The sequence below is a fragment of the Pelobates fuscus genome, chromosome 7, assembly GCF_036172605.1.
Source record: "Pelobates fuscus isolate aPelFus1 chromosome 7, aPelFus1.pri, whole genome shotgun sequence".
NCBI lineage: Eukaryota > Metazoa > Chordata > Amphibia > Anura > Pelobatidae > Pelobates > Pelobates fuscus.
In genome coordinates, this window is record NC_086323.1 from 124,697,308 (window position 1) to 124,714,435 (window position 17,128).

The following is a 17,128-nucleotide window of genomic DNA, read 5'->3' on the forward strand; positions in this document are numbered from 1 at the left end:
GTAAACTCATCTCTTTAACCGGAGATAAGGGGGGGTCGGGGACCCAAACTTATTTTAAAACTATAGTGTCAGAAATACAGGTTTGTATTCCTGACACTATAGTGTTCATAAAAAAAAAGTGTTTTTTGTTAATAAACTTTTCACACACACACAAAAAAAATACATACATACATATATATATATATATATATATATAGTTTGCAAATCACTGTGAACAGCTGTTTTGTATGTGTATTTTTTTTTTATTTACTATCTACATTTGAAATAGTTATGTAGGTTTAGCTAGACAGGAGAGTGAAAGTTCCAAGATTAAAAGGGACACAAAGAGTCATAACAACCTATGACTCTTGCATAAGTTTTGGTTATGGCCAAATTGAACTGTGTGTATGACCTGTGTATGACTATGCCACTCACAAACACAATCTTCCCATAACACACAGTGACACCTAAAAAGCCATCAGCATCAGGAGGTTAAAAAATATATCTTAGAAAAAAGCCTGCAAAGAGAACTAATTTTGCATTACTCGTCTTTAATATTAAGTGTTAGGCTACCAACCTTTTGTTAGAAGATTAGCTTTTATTTTGTCCACTTCATTCTGTCATAAAAAAATAGAAATGTTCAGCAACTATAAAACAAAATGATACAGGGATAAATAATCTAGACAGATCAAGTGACCATTGCAGTAGTATAAATGTAATGTATCCTTGTACAGCCATCACAAAAATCCAGCACTGTACATGGCAGTGTTTTATTTTTTGGGAGACTTGTGTTCCATGTTTCCCCCACTGATACCTATACTTAAATTAACCATTTAAAGCGGCACTGTCATGCCAAACTTACCTTTCCCCAATCGATTCCTCTTCTCTCCCTCTCTCAGGATCTGTTCTTCTTTTCTTCCTATCTGCTATGGTTTTCTTTAAAACGTAAGAAAAAGTAGGTACTATTTCTCTTCTGGAGGTTTCCTACGCAGTGACCAGCGGTAACCAGAGGAGGAGCAAAGTGTGCTTCGTTTCCGGTGGCAATTTTCCCATGATCCTTAGCTTTCCTCCCTGTTCCCACAATGCTTCCTGTCACTTAGACAGAACGCCGGCAAAACTGCCGAATTGCGTTCTAACAGTTTCTCCATTCGTGTTAGAACGCAATTCGGGACTTTGTTCGGATCGGAATTTCATTCGAAAATACAGATTAATAAATAGGTAATCTGGGGGGTTTAGGGGCATTTGGGGGTGACTAAGGGGTCAATTGGATGTAGTGGAGGCGGGTTAAAAAAAAAAAACTGGATTCGGCATGACAGTGCCGCTTTAAATAAGAAAACTTTAGTACCTTGTAACCTTGCCAATTAGTGGTGAAATAATGTGTTTGAAATGTCTAATGATACCATGGAAAATTACAGCATACTTGAATCGAAGCCTGAATGTAATATGAACCAATGCAAGATATTAGCCATGTTTTATGCAATGCAAGATTTATTTTAATATTACAGACTCAATTTAAAAAAAAAGGGTTAATTCGTGATGTAAAGTATTTTTTTCACTTCCTAGATATTCTAAAGTTAGAGCAACTAGAGTGGAGGAAAGCTAAGCCACATCCAAGCACATGCGCAGTCAGTGACTAAAGTGAGCATAACCCATCACAAATCAGAGAATTGGTCTGTGAATAAACTGATAAGAGCTACCATGCTTCCAATGCTTTTCCTATGACATTTGAGTTCAGGATTGAGCACACCCAGAGACAGATAATGCTAATAAAAACTCTAAAAAAAGAGGTCTAATTTTGAATGATTTATTTAATTTAGGTGCTCTTATCTCCTGCACTGCTAGTTGCCTGATAAAGCCTGCAGCAGCATTGTGTGTGTGGTATAAGCTCAATCAACAACGCAGAAAACAGAAACTTCAAAAGTAACACACTTGATTGTAAGATTGGTTTGAAAATGAAGCATTGTTATGAAGGCTGTGAGTCTCAGCTAGGGGAGGAGTGGCTATAGCTGCATAAACAAAGTGGTTTAATTTCTAAATAGCAGAGAAGCATGTTTCGAATTTTTAACTACTCTTCACATATTCTTGGTCTGTAATATTTGTTATTTTTTTTTAATTCTTTATTTATCAAATCATGCAGATATGTGGTACAGAAAGAGAAGCATCATATATAGACAGTCATGTATACAGTGAAGCATTTTAAGTCATTCATACAAGGGTATCTTCCAATGATATATTATGGGACATGAACAGAAAGAGATAACAGTGCAGGTTCAGCTGATAAATATCACTTTGGTAGTGCCATTGGAATTACATAGCTACAGTCCCTGTGCATCAGCTGCATTTGCGTAGAGTTGCTCTGTGTCTGTATATCGTTGTTCTGTACTTGTGCCTCAGTCGAAGGTGCTGGAGCTTAGGCATGACATTTTCTATTTTTAGAAGAAGAGAAACGTGAGAGAGTGAGAAATGAGAGAGAAAGAAAAAAGAGGGGGGGGGGAGAGAGGATGGGGAGAGGTATCAAATGGGGGGGGGGAGTAGGGCTGCTGGAGGCAGTCGGGTCCACTTCTGTATTCCTTTTTGCGTAGTCAAGACTCGCAGGTTTGTGTTAAGTTTGTATAAGTTAAGTTTGTGTCTTTCAGCGGTTAGTGTAGTCTTCCCAGGGCTCCCAGGTTTTGAGAAATAGTGGTAAGTGTCCCTGAGTTATGCCGTGAGTTTGTCCATGAAGTGGGCCTCTTTTATGTTGCTAGTCACTCTATCCAGTAGGGGCAAGTTGGTGTGTAACCATGTCTGCGCCATGGCTCGTCTGGCAGCCAAGTTTATCTTGTTAAAAAGTTTTTGTTCTTTGTGTGTCAGGTCATCCAGTGGTTTTGCTATAAGGAATGCCCACGGGTCCGGTTGGATATTTTTGTGTAATACTTCTGTCAGGAGTTTGGTTACATCACCCCAGAATCTTTTCGCTTTTGGGCATGTCCACCACATGTGGAGGTACGTTCCTTTGTCCCCACACCCCCTTCAGCACGTGTCAGTAGTTGTTTTACCCATTCTGCATTGTTTGACTGGTGTGGTGTACCACCTCATGAGTGTTTTGTAACATTGTTCCTGGTGTCGTACGCAGATGGAAGCCTTTGCTGCTGCCTCCCTGATGGGTCTGTAATATTTTTGCAGAGAGAATTGAGTTTGGGATCTTAGGATGGATGCAGGAGAACAAAACTTGTGTGGAATGTAAAATAGTTAATGCTAAGCGGACTCTGAAGCAGCAACAGCTTTGCACAGTGTGCAGTCTCTTTAACAGTGTGGCAGGTCCCTTTACTGCTACACTCACTACATCCTCCTCTTTCTCTGTTGCAGGCTGTAAAGCCTGTGACAGAAAGAAGGTAAGGAGAGCAGTGGACAAGATGGTAAGGACAGAAGTAGACAAGTAAATGCTAATGAGAGAGGATTCAGAGTTTGTGATTGAGAGAGCTGCGGGGCTTGTACTATAGACAGATAGACTTGGTTGAGAGATGAAAGCAAGAGATTAGCCTAGGATGCGTATATTCTTATAAATGCAGAATGTGAGTGTCGCTCTGGCCCCACCAGATACAAGATACTGGGGAGGTATGAATGTTTTAGTGTTTTCTGTCTATAATATTCTGTAATTAGGCCCATTAGCAGGAGGCAAAAAGGGCTCTTAATTCGGCCTGGCAAATAAGAAATTAGGATTTACTATATATGTTGTTTACTAAAATTCAATTGAATTAATACTTTACATGTCTTTTAAGATTTATAAACCTCTATAACTAAAAAATATCTATACTAGAAATTTTAAATATCTTGATATATTTATTTCTTTCAAATGAGGATCTGGCGCCTAACAATGGCAAGGATTCTCATGTGAAACTAATGTTTATATGTAAGAAAAAGTTAGAACAGGAAAGCGAAAATAAGGTACCTTCAGAGATTCTGCATCAAGCGTAGTCTCCTCCTCTCCTCCAATATCAAAGAACAGTTTGTTGATGATTTGTCTGTTGCTGACCTGGACCACAAGAGGAACTTTATTTCAGGTAAAGTACATAACACCCCATAGTTACAACATAAACCCCAAAGCAAAATGGTAGTAAATCAATTTACTATAAAGCAGTCTGGTGTACTTCGTGATATTTAAAAGGTTACACAAGGAATGTGGCTAGGATGTTGATGCATATGGCCACATAGTCCTCAAGCTCCCTGCTGACTTGCAGCTTATTTTTCAGCCCAAATAGGGAAGAATACAAAACCATTGGGTTCCCAAAGAAACCCCAGCATGTCCAAAAGAGCTCCCACATCGTCCCTCCGTCAATATTAAGTGACCCCGCTGGACCTGACATCGCAGGCCTGTGAAAGCTTGCACATGTCAGACTGCCTCAAACTCAAGACTTTTAAAAAATGGATCTGTTGGACCTAACGCCCAGACAACGATGCATAGCTATCACCACATTTCATTCAAACTTCCTTCATTCCTGGTGATTATTTAGACTCTTTAAACCTGCAAGTAATTAGTTGCAATTTTAATTTACTTTTCATTAGCAAAGCTCGCCACCATTGTTGGCTCTGAAAGTTGTTGGATGGGGATCACATTTTCACAGTAATGGCATGCAAGGCTTGTATTAGAGACCATGATGAAACAAATCTATGGCCGCTACCCCCTGTCAAACTAAAAGCACCCACAAATTCAAGATGGCATTGTGGTTTACCAAAAGCCCATTATTTTATTTTATACATAACCAGAATATTTTTTTGTTACAATTATTAATTTTGCATTGAGTAGTATAGGGATACTGGATGATCTCTGAAGGGGCCTACGTGGCTATTGGGCTTCCTGGAGCGATATTTCCAGTGAACCTTATAAGTTTTGTACAAGCTACATATCATTCCCCTAAGGAATACTTAATCCTCCCAAATATTTGCCCTCCTACCTTCCCTAAAGCCAATGGCATGAGACATGGATGCCCTCTTTGGCCAACCCTTCTAACCTTTGTTGCAGGGAATATTATCCAGCCAAACCACAGAAGAATTTACATTCTATAAATATACACACAAGCAAACAAGTTCTATGCTTCGATGAAAAAAAAAATATTTTATATATTATATATGCATACATGAGCACCATAGGCGTGCGCAGCCTATTGCCTTAGGGTGTGCACCCTAAAGCACAAACACACGCCACATGTATATGTATGTATGTATGTATGTATGTGTAATACACAGACACTGGTGTGTGTGTGTGTGTGTAAGGGTGCTAGCAGTGTGCTATGTGGGTGAGGGTGTTTGTGTGTGTATTTGTGAGGGTGCTGGTAGTGTGCTGTGTGTGTGAGTGTGTTTGTGTGATGTGTGTGCTGTGTGTGGGTGTTGTGTGTTTGTGAGGGTGCTGTTAGTGTGCTGTATGTGTGTTTGTTAGGGGATCCTTGCTGCCATGTGCCATCCCGCGACAACACTCAGATCTCGCGAGAGGAACCCAGGGGAGCTGCTAGCAAGATCTCCCCGGGTCCTCTCCTGCCTCCCTCCATGCTGCTGTGGGCTGGTGAGGTAGATCTTTGATCTCCCCACCGGCCCATGGAGGCTTAGAGCAGAGCCGGCTCTCAGATAGCGCCGGCTCTGCATGAGCCTATAGGGGAGATCCTGAGATCTCCCCTGCCGGTCTCAATCCATAGGCGTGCCACGGGGATATTAGGGTGTGCCCAGGCACACCCCAAAGCGCACGCCTATGATGAGCACGTAAAAACACACAAAACATATCTTAAAATTTCAAGTCCTATGATACTGGTCCGGCCTTAAATGTCACTCGTCAGTGTAAGCTGGAAGGTCCATTGCTTACTCAGCCGGTGTGAATTTCTACTTGCACATGGGTAGTTGAAAATTTGAGGTGTGTGAGTGTGTAAGTGCTTTACACTGCACAAGCTTATAAAAGCTAAAGAAATAATGTTCTCTTTTAATTGCAGTATCGAATGAAAAGAGATCTCTTGAAAGCAACAACCAAAGTGTAGAAAAGAGTGCACAATTACTGTACCTGGATTCGACATTGAGGGCAGGTGCGACTTGGAGCTGAACGAAACCATTGCTGAACACTTAACAGAGAGCAGACAGAGTAAAGATTAACACAAGAACAGCTTTACACATCACAAATGTGTTATATCAAAGGCGTATTACAGTGTAACATGACTCAGTCTAATACTGTAATGAATCCTGTTATACACTTATTATACAGTTATTACATCAGATTGCTATATTAAGAGATACATTTCCACTACACTGCAACAAAGCAGTAACAATGTGGGTTAAAAATTATGCTTTTCTGCATATTGTTTTCTTCTATCGATCATCTTCAGACATTCAACTTCTCTGCTAAAGGCTTCAATATACGTTGTTAAAAGTAAACTGTCACTTTTCAGTTATTTCAAAAAGATACAATCTTTATGAAATACTGATCCTGACGGTGTTGGAATTTCAATGAAATCCAAAAATACCACAAGATAAAGTAGAGACTACTTTGTCTTATTGTGAATCTGAGGCTGACAAAAGATGTAGTTCCACAGTCAACTATTATCCTATAGCAGCTGTGGGATTCAGACATCATCTAAGGAGGTTCCCGCGGTATTGCAGGATCTTCCATAGACCTCCCTTTCATATGTTGCCCATCAATATATATATATATATATATATATACACGTTCTGTACATCCCTGAAAACATGGTGGGTCTTGTAACCCTAATTATAATACAGAGAGCAGGGCTTAAAGGAACACTATAGGGTCAGGAACACAAACATGTATGCCTGCCCCTTAGTGTTAACACTATTTAGGTGGCTTTCCCCACTTAAAAAGGTAATAAAACATACCTTATTTCCAGCGCTGCAGGGGTCAGCAGTCATTGGCCTTGCCCCCGATCCACCTACTTGCTGACATCATCATAGGGAAAGCATTGGATTGGCTGAAATCGGTAAGGATGAGGGACAGGGCCAAACACCGGCTTGGCAATCAGCACCTACTCATAGAGATGCATTGAATCAATGCATCTCTATGATGAAAGCTCTGTGTCTCCATTCCACTGAACAGCAGTGATACATACTGCAGCACTGCCCCAGGAAGCAACCCCAGTGGCCACCTGAAGAGTGGCCACTGAAGGTATTCCAAGGGGGAAAAGTAAACACTGCCCTTTCTCTGAAAAGGCAGTGTAACGGACCGTTTCAGCATATGAGGGGTTAAAATCCGTTTAGGCGATAATCCCCTTTTCTCAGAAAGGCACAGCTACTGCAGAACATCAGAACTCACGAACTGGATATAGGGGAATAAGGTAGCACTCCAGCTGGAACCTCACAAATAGCTGCTAGCAGATGAATAGGAAAAGCAGACATCAGCTTACACTCCTAGCAGTCAAATCTCCAACAGCATACAGTGAATCCCCCCAAGAACGAGACAAGGCTCCGTGTTGAAGGTCAAGCAGTGGTCTGAGGTGCTGGGCACCCAGCCTGGTTTTTATTACATGAGTACACATACAGGCCACACCCAGGGGGAGGCATAAAATAACCAATAACATAGATGTTACCTCCCACACATCCCCTCCCCTTAGTGTGACACTTAATCCCATTATGTGTACAGTTCAAAATATACTTTTACACAACTTTCATAACTTTAAAACCATACATCACATTCACATAAAAATACATATCCACAATCAATCCATTCAGGGGAACAACATATTAAAAAATGGCATGAATCAGACCAGGGGTTCAACGGTTAGTAAAACTATCTTTTATTCCCCCTGGCTCAAACAGTAAAAGTAAAACATCCCCACAATGCATCCTGGCTTCCTCCCTTCTGCCCTGGAGATAATTGGAGAAGAAATCTAATTATCCAGGACTAGAGGCAGACTCCATTAACCACATGGTTGCAAAACAACATAAAACTCTTTAAAATACATAAAGTCACATTTTATACATTAAACACAGACATTTAACATATCCCCAGATAGCTCAGGTCTGCGTGCACATTATTAGGTGAATGGCACGCAGACCACACAAATACAGTTTAATTGCCATGGAGCCAAAGTCTTTCCCATAGTCTTTCATTATATGAATAGGCTCCATGGCATAGCTATCTGGGGGGTATCACTGCTCACACAGGGCAAGTACCGAATGGCCCCACTGTATTTAAAGGGCCAGAATGAGTGACATGCACTCTGTTAGGGCCGAATACTGTTTGTAAAGGGCCCAATCTCCCAGGGCCATAGTCCAAAGGCAGCAGGCGGGCAACCAGGCTCCTCCAATACAATGTGGCGAGATTGGTTTCGTCACATCTCTCCCCCTTTCCAAAAAGACTAACAGGGTACCTGACCTCCTGCCGGTCAGTGCCCTTGTTAGTCCAGCAACCCACCCATAAAGCAAAAAAAACAGTACAGCCCACCCACAATAAATAGTTACTACACCTGGGTAGAGGAGAAGTTTGTCCATGTCCAGGTGCCTCACCACAGCTGTGTAGGGGACTGGTAGGCTGCCTTGGTGGGTTGCTGAGTGGGCAGAGACCAGCGGTACTCTGTCCTGGTGCCAGCACTACCACCGGAGTAGTCTGGTTGGAGCCTGGTTGCTGGAGACGGACTGTCTCCCCCTTAGTTGCATAGCTCTGCTGCTGAGTGGGGAGACCGGTTGTCTCCCCCTTGGATACACAGCTCTGTCGTGGGGGGGTAGGACCGACCGTCCCTACCCCCTGTGTGGTGAGTGCAGAGACCACGGTCCCATCTGCACCGGTGGGGGGTTTACAGTCTCCCCCTGGTATATTAAGCTGCCGCTGGGGAGAGGGGGTAACAGGCTCCTCTCCCACTAGAACACTCTGCCGCTGGGGAAAGGAGACTGGGCTCTCTATTCCCTGCCCATTACGGATCCGCCGCTGGGGAGAGGTGGTAGCAAGCTCCTCTCCCATACATACTTTCCACCTTTGTGGAGGGAGACCGACTGTCTCTCCTCCCAATACAGTGTCCTGCTGCTGGGGAAATGAGACTGGGCTCTCTATTCCCTGCTGGACATTCTGCCTTTTGGGAAAGGAGACTGGGCTCTCTATTCCCAAAACATCACGCTGCTGTTGGGGGGTAGGATCAACTACCTCTGCCCCCTGTAACTCAGCCTGCCGCTGGGGAGGGAGGACGCTGCTCTCCTCTCCCTGCACTTCACATTGCCTTCCCGGCATATCACTCTGCTGCTGGGGGGTAGGACCAACTACCTCTGCCCCCTGTAACTCAGCCGGCCGCTGGGGAGGGAGGACACTGCTCTCCTCTCCCTGCACTTTACACTGCCGCTGGGGAATGGAGACTGGGCTCCCAATTCCCAATAAATCACGCTGCTGCTGGGGGGTAGGACCAACTACCTCTGCCCCCTGTAACTCAGCCTGCCGCTGGGGAGGGAGGACGCTGCTCTCCTCTCCCTGCACTTCACACTGCCTTCCCGGCATATCACTCTGCTGCTGGGGGGTAGGACCAACTACCTCTGCCCCCTGTAACTCAGCCTCCCGCTGGGGAGGGAGGACGCTGCTCTCCTCTCCCTGCATTTCACACTGCCTTCCCGGCATATCACTCTGCTGCTGGGGGGTAGGACCAACTACCTCTGCCCCCTGTAACTCAGCCTGCCGCTGGGGAGGGAGGACGCTGCTCTCCTCTCCCTGCACTTCACACTGCCTTCCCGGCATATCACTCTTCTGCTGGGGGGTGGGACCAACTACCTCTGCCCCCTGTAACTCAGCCTGCCGCTGGGGAATGGAGACTGGGCTCCCAATTCCCTGCAGGACCGGTGGAGAGACCTCGGTCCCATCTCTACAGGCCACCTGGGGTTCTTCCCAGTAAATCTCTACAATATCTTCCCAGCGGAAGGGGTCTGGATCTGGGTCTGTCACCTTACTGTCCTGCTGAGCCTTCCCAATGAAGCGGAAGAGATCTTGGTAGTTTTGCTCCAGTTCCCACTCCAGGGCTGCTAGGTGAGCCAGGTCTTGCTCTACCTCATGGGGGTCATCCCACTCATGCCTAGCCTCCCTCTCATAGAAAATGTCCTGCAGTCTGGTTTGCGCAGGGCTCCCGAAGCCAGGCTCTGCAAAGGACTCCCATAACAAGCCAGGACCATCAAACTCCTCTCCCTCTGGCTTGTCATGTTCGGCTGTCCAGGGTATATACTGTGCCATATACCACCAGAGCGCCTGGTAGGCATCCTCCAGCCATAGCTCCTGCCATACCCGGTGCTCTAGTTCCTTCACCCATTCCTCCAGGGGCTGCTCTCCCAGGAAGGGCATCCGCAGGGCCACTTGCTTCTGCAACCGCTGCTCTTCACTGGGGAGACTCTCACCCCGCTGGTATTGTACATTATCCAGGGCCTGGTACCAGATGCCTTTCCTTATTGCATCCCGGTCATCCATGTCACCCTTATTGTACTCCACTGCTGGTTCCATCCTGGTGCTGTCAGGGTCGCTGTACTCAGACATGCGTTGCCCTCAAATTGTAAATCCAAAGAAATGGTGTTCTGTAGCTGTCCTTCTGGCTGTAGGAACGATCCCGCCGCTTGCCACCAATTGTAACGGACCGTTTCAGCATATGAGGGGTTAAAATCCGTTTAGGCGATAATCCCCTTTTCTCAGAAAGGCACAGCTACTGCAGAACATCAGAACTCACGAACTGGATATAGGGGAATAAGGTAGCACTCCAGCTGGAACCTCACAAATAGCTGCTAGCAGATGAATAGGAAAAGCAGACATCAGCTTACACTCCTAGCAGTCAAATCTCCAACAGCATACAGTGAATCCCCCCAAGAACGAGACAAGGCTCCGTGTTGAAGGTCAAGCAGTGGTCTGAGGTGCTGGGCACCCAGCCTGGTTTTTATTACATGAGTACACATACAGGCCACACCCAGGGGGAGGCATAAAATAACCAATAACATAGATGTTACCTCCCACACATCCCCTCCCCTTAGTGTGACACTTAATCCCATTATGTGTACAGTTCAAAATATACTTTTACACAACTTTCATAACTTTAAAACCATACATCACATTCACATAAAAATACATATCCACAATCAATCCATTCAGGGGAACAACATATTAAAAAATGGCATGAATCAGACCAGGGGTTCAACGGTTAGTAAAACTATCTTTTATTCCCCCTGGCTCAAACAGTAAAAGTAAAACATCCCCACAATGCATCCTGGCTTCCTCCCTTCTGCCCTGGAGATAATTGGAGAAGAAATCTAATTATCCAGGACTAGAGGCAGACTCCATTAACCACATGGTTGCAAAACAACATAAAACTCTTTAAAATACATAAAGTCACATTTTATACATTAAACACAGACATTTAACATATCCCCAGATAGCTCAGGTCTGCGTGCACATTATTAGGTGAATGGCACGCAGACCACACAAATACAGTTTAATTGCCATGGAGCCAAAGTCTTTCCCATAGTCTTTCATTATATGAATAGGCTCCATGGCATAGCTATCTGGGGGGTATCACTGCTCACACAGGGCAAGTACCGAATGGCCCCACTGTATTTAAAGGGCCAGAATGAGTGACATGCACTCTGTTAGGGCCGAATACTGTTTGTAAAGGGCCCAATCTCCCAGGGCCATAGTCCAAAGGCAGCAGGCGGGCAACCAGGCTCCTCCAATACAATGTGGCGAGATTGGTTTCGTCACAGGCAGTGTTTACATGAAAATGCCTGCAGGGAATGATCATACTCACCATAACATCTACATTAAGCTGTAGTTGTTCTGGTGACAATAGTGTCCCTTTAACTTTTTAAGTCCTACACTACTAGCCAGACCCTAAAAGCAACTTGCCAAAGCAATGGTCCATGGCACACTCACCAGGATGAATAGACACTCGCCAATGACTAATGGCAAAAGAAACTTCAAGCCCTGGCTTAGCATATTGCTTTAAGATGGTCCATAGCAAAGGTACTTAAAGGAGCACTATACTAACTATAACAATGTCATCTAGATGAAGTTGTTATAGTGCCTATAGTTGTTCCCCTCTCTTTAGTGGCCTCAAATCTACATTTTCTAGTAATTAAAAGGCTTGGAATCTCAGCTTCAACCCATGCCTCCAAGACCTCTGGGTATGAGAGCCAAGACTGTTCCTTGCTGACGCTCATAACCGACAATAACATCACATATGCATGGATTGGACCTCCATCCTGGGGGAATGTCTCCAAGACGACATTACAAGAGGAGGAGGCAAGGGCAACAGAGGTGGAGAGAATACGAGTGAATCATTTATTTTCATTTTAGTTTATTTAGCAGGCGGGTGCTACCATTATGTAGGGAAATCAAGTGTTAGGAATACAGCTATGTATACCCAACGCTACAGTGTCCCTTTAAAGAGCATCTGTCACCTCAAAACTTTTTTCTAATAACCCATTCAAGTTTTGAAAGTAAATGTACAAATATTTTTCAAAGTTTATCAAAAAAAATTGAAAATTGAAAAAACATCCATCATTTTAGTATATTCACATTTTTTAACATATGCTTAATTTAAAAAAAATTGCCTTTCAAAACTTGAAAGAATTATTATTTTAAAAATCGTATTGAGGGGACAGTCGTCCTGTATCCATTTTCTGGTCCGGCAGCCAAATTATGCAGATGGGATCAGCTTGGTGACACATCCTTCAGTTGCAAAAATCAGTGTCTTATTCATTAACTGTCACGCAATACAATGTATAAACACAAATTCCATATTAAACCTTTATCATGTGTGTCAAACAGGCTCTCCACTTCAACCTGCAAGGCAGCTACAAGAAACAATACATTGAGGACAATTGGCCAAAATCTGATACAAATTATTTACAGTATACATTATATTTTTGACCCAGTGTTATGACCTGAGATCCAGCTGTGGGTCCAAACCCAATGTTAAGCAGCACTGGTCTATAAGCAGTGACCATTTTGTAGGGGTGCTCATGGTATATTGGATGTCATGTGGCTGCCCTGCAGAATGAATGATGGCCAGTATGGCCAGGACATGTGAGACAGTTATGGGATTGTTTTATAACAGGACTGGCTAAGTGCTGGATCTCTGATATTGATAACTCATGTCATTGCAGAACTACAACTCCCAGCATGCTCTGTCAATCCTAGTGGTGTCAAAGCATAATGGGAGTTGTAGTCACACAGCAGCTGTGGAGGGGGGGTAGGGGGGGTGTCCACCATTTTGTCCAGCTCTGCCTTTCACACAGTGAGAGGACTCACCAGTCATGGTGGAAGGTGTGCCCGCAGTGAATGGCCGTCACATCCCGGGTATTATCGAAGAAATCCGAACAAATGGTACAGTACGCCCGAATGGGCATGGCTGCGAATCGCCGAACACAGACCCAGCGATAATTAGCGCCCACCGGGAAAACACCATACACAAGCGGGGTTTGTTTTTGCCGCGCGTTTCCGCCAGCGGCGTTCTGACGTCAGGGGCGCCAGTGGCATGCGTTGCCATTAGCTAAGATGGCGGCGCTGGAAATGACGTAACGGAAAAAAGTTGTAAAAGAGAGGGAAATGTGGACAGAATAAAGCACACAGCATAGAGAGTATTTAGAACACGTGTTCCGCCCATTTGTCCCTATTTAGGAGGCAGAGTCCCTATTTTATAGTCTCTTTTCTAGGAGATCCCTATTGATGTATCTGAGTGTATATCAGATCTCCAGAACAATAATACCTATAGTATTGTGTCTTCAAGTTATAATAAACATGCCTAGAAATCGGTCTGTGTGATTGCTCTTGAATTAAATTACATTTTAGGGGCGGAGCTAAGCTGCTGAAGCAACCGGTTGCATGTCCCTGAAGCTCCGAGCTTTATGCCACTGAAAGCCTTTTTTCTGCTACCAGCACCACCACTAACTGGACCTGGGGGACAGTACCAGCTCGCCCAGGCACCATGGGGTGCAAATCAAAAAAGCCCAAGTCAGATAAACCGACCATGGGAATGAATATTGGGGAAACGTGGAGGCAGGGCGCATACGGCCTAAAATGGCCGCCCTCACTGGAGGCTGTTCGGATTTCTCCGACGAGCTATCCATGGACGGGGAAGACAAAATCTTACCTGCAATCCCAAAGCCGAGACCGGGCCCGACGACACCAGACACAGCTCCGGTCACCACGGCCGTACTCAAGGAGCTCCTGGCCGATCTGAAAACCACACTCCGTGCAGACGGAGGCCTAAGCCTCACACACAGGCTCACAACGCATGGACACACTACAACAAGAGGTCAGAGACTTACAAATGCAAAACCAACTGTATGACCACCGCTTCGCGGCACAATTAGATACCCGACACTGGAATAATCTAAAAATTAGAGGGATCTCGGAGGACATACCTGACGCCAAATTACCACATTTAATGAGGAGACTCATGGCCGCCCTGCTTCCACCGCGGCAGGCTAAAGCTAAAAATCTGGAAGGCCTATTCCGCATCCAGACAAAGCAGCAGTCCTTATGGCCCTCAACTGGACGTCCTCATACCAAATTGAAGGCATGTCACTGGCCTTTCACCAGGACCTCTCAAACAGTACCTTGGCCTGGCGGAGGTCCCTCAGGCCTCTCACCTCACTCCTACAGCAAAGGAACATACCCTACCACTGGCGCATGTCTCGCACGTTTATGGTAACACACGGAGACTCCACGCACCTGCTCCAAGACATACAAGAAACAACAACACTGCTACGAGCCCTGGGTCTCTCGATGGACAGTCTGAGCAATAAAGAGCTCACCACCACTCCCAGATCTTCACACGCTTGGAATCCAGCGACAGTCACCCCGTTCATCCCATGGCAGGGGCCCCGACGGACGGACTCATTCGTGGCAGCCACGTCCTGAAGACAGTCTCACACTCAGCCCTAACATGTAGGGATATGTTTAATTTTCATTTGCATTGTTTTATACTTCGTTGGGTTTCTCCTATAATGCAGCACTTATTTTATACTCGCCTCCCCTGATGGTATAACATGGCAGACATGCCTCCCCTGATGGTATAACATGGCAGACATGACACATATGTTTAATACCCCCCCCCCCCCCCGCCACCTCGGGGCCCTGCTAATGGGCTAAACCCATACCTTAGACAAGGGAGGCGGTACGAGCTATACCACTCACACGAGCTCTCTCACGCATACTACGCTGACACTATGTCCACAACAGTCAGAAATGTAGCACGACCCGTGAAATCACTACATCAGCCCCATACTACACACCTGACCATACACGAACACTGCTAGGACGCACACGAGTCAGTGTCATACAATTAGCCAACTAGCTATGACTTAACTGATTTGACACAACGATCTTATAGCTAAGCCACTATAAGAATTGCTAAATACTTGTTAAATCTTTTGTTATCCTACTGTTTATTCAGCATTTAAAAAATACAAAAACTTTGTGCTGTTACTAATTGCCATGATGATGATGATTCCTCAGTACTGTTTCCGGCAGGTACCTGCCATTGTGGCGATACTAGCATAAATAATTTTTTTTTTAAAATAATTTTATTTTAGTTGTGTAAATTGTTATCATTAAGTCACCTAAAATGTCTCAGAACTTGCCCCTGGCCATACCCCCTCACATCCCTAAAAAAAAATGTTCCTCTTTGTCCATTTGTAATGTTGGGCATTATGAGAACAGGTTTATAGATTAATAGATTAATATTGTTTAGGTTGTTTCCTATTTTGTCAGCTGACTAATCAGTGGTGTCACTAGGGGACATGATCATGGCTTCACAAGCTACTGCAACCGTCACCCCCCCCTAACACACACAGATACACACACAGATACACGTACTGGCACATACACACACTCTGGCAAATACATACTGACACATTGAAAAGCACACTGGCACATACACCCAGACACACACACTCTGGTTCATACACTCAGATAAACACACTCTGGCACATACAATCAAATACACACACATATTAACATGCACACAAGTCATACTTTATAGATCTGGGAGTTCTGTTGCTGGCTGAGGCTGATGGGAGTGAGCATGCAGCAGCTCACTTCAGCCCTTCCTCTACCTCCATGCTGCTGCCTCCTCCCAGGCGGCAGCTCTCTGTGAAGCTCTCTTCCTCCCTGCCGGTTGATATCACAAGGGGCTCTTAAAGAGTCAGCAAACCACTGGGCCCCTGTTTAGTGAGTGTTAGGGGGAGCAAATCATACACAATATAATGGAAACCTCACACACACATTAGATTGTGTGTGTTTGATTTCCAGGATATTGTGTATGATCTGCGGGTGTCAGGGAGCCGCATTCAATAAGCGGTAGTCTCCTGGAACTACCGGGAAACTTGGGATATCTGGTATTAGGCAGTATGTATATACTCGAGTATAAGCCGACCCGAATATAAGCCGAGGCACCTAATTTTACCACAAAAAGCTAGGAAAACGGATTGACTCGAGTATAAGCCTAGGGTGGGATCCCCCCAAAAATTACATTAATTGAATATTTATTTACAGTGTGTGTATATAATGAATGCAGAGTGTGTGTATGTTTGTGTGTAGTGTGTGTTTGTGTGAATGCAGTGTGTGTGTATATAATGCAGAGTGTGTGTATGAATGCAGTGTGTGTATATGATGCAGAGTGCGTGTTTGTATGAATGCAGTGTGTGTATATAATGCAGTGTGTGTGTGTATATAATGCAGAGTGTGTGTTTGTGTGAATGCAGTGTGTGTGTATATGATGCAGAGTGTGTGTTTGTGTAGTGTGTGTAAACTGGGTGGGGGGAGGGTATTTTTACATACAGTATTGCACAGCCACAACAGCTTGTGCCAGAGATTAATTCAACAATATTCATTTACATTTGTGTGGCCTGTTAATTCTCGCACTTTTTATATTTTGTCTAGTACGTGGTATCTCATGGCTAGGGGTATGTGCCCGGTACTGTGATGGGGACTCAACGACTCGGTTGGGTTCCTCGGCCCGGTAGGGCCTTTAGGTAGTCTGAGCTCAGTCGTGGCAGTGGGTCCCTGTTCGGGTCAGAGTATGTGTGTAGAGCTATGCGGGCCGTACCTTATTGTGAGTAGTATTCAGGGGGTAGGTGCCCTACACAGTAGGGTCCTGTCCTGTTCTGTCCGGCTGTGTGTGTTACGCCTGGCTTTGTGTAGTCGCTCGTTCTATGTTGTTCTCCT

The 17,128-nt window shown here is 44.7% G+C and overlaps 1 protein-coding gene across 1 annotated transcript in view; it reads right to left on the minus strand.

Moving 5' to 3' along the window:
* Window positions 1-13,402, minus strand: part of TRAIP (TRAF interacting protein) — a 33,199-nt gene extending 19,797 nt beyond the window's left edge. The window contains exons 1-4 of the mRNA XM_063426548.1: window positions 13,208-13,402; window positions 6,002-6,059; window positions 3,908-3,991; window positions 557-596 (exon numbers count right to left, since the gene is read on the minus strand). Of these exons, the coding sequence (XP_063282618.1) occupies window positions 557-596; window positions 3,908-3,991; window positions 6,002-6,059; window positions 13,208-13,305 (280 nt within the window). The 5' untranslated portion in view covers window positions 13,306-13,402. The remainder of the gene's footprint in view (window positions 1-556; window positions 597-3,907; window positions 3,992-6,001; window positions 6,060-13,207) is intronic.
* Between the last annotated feature and the right edge of the window lie 3,726 nt (window positions 13,403-17,128).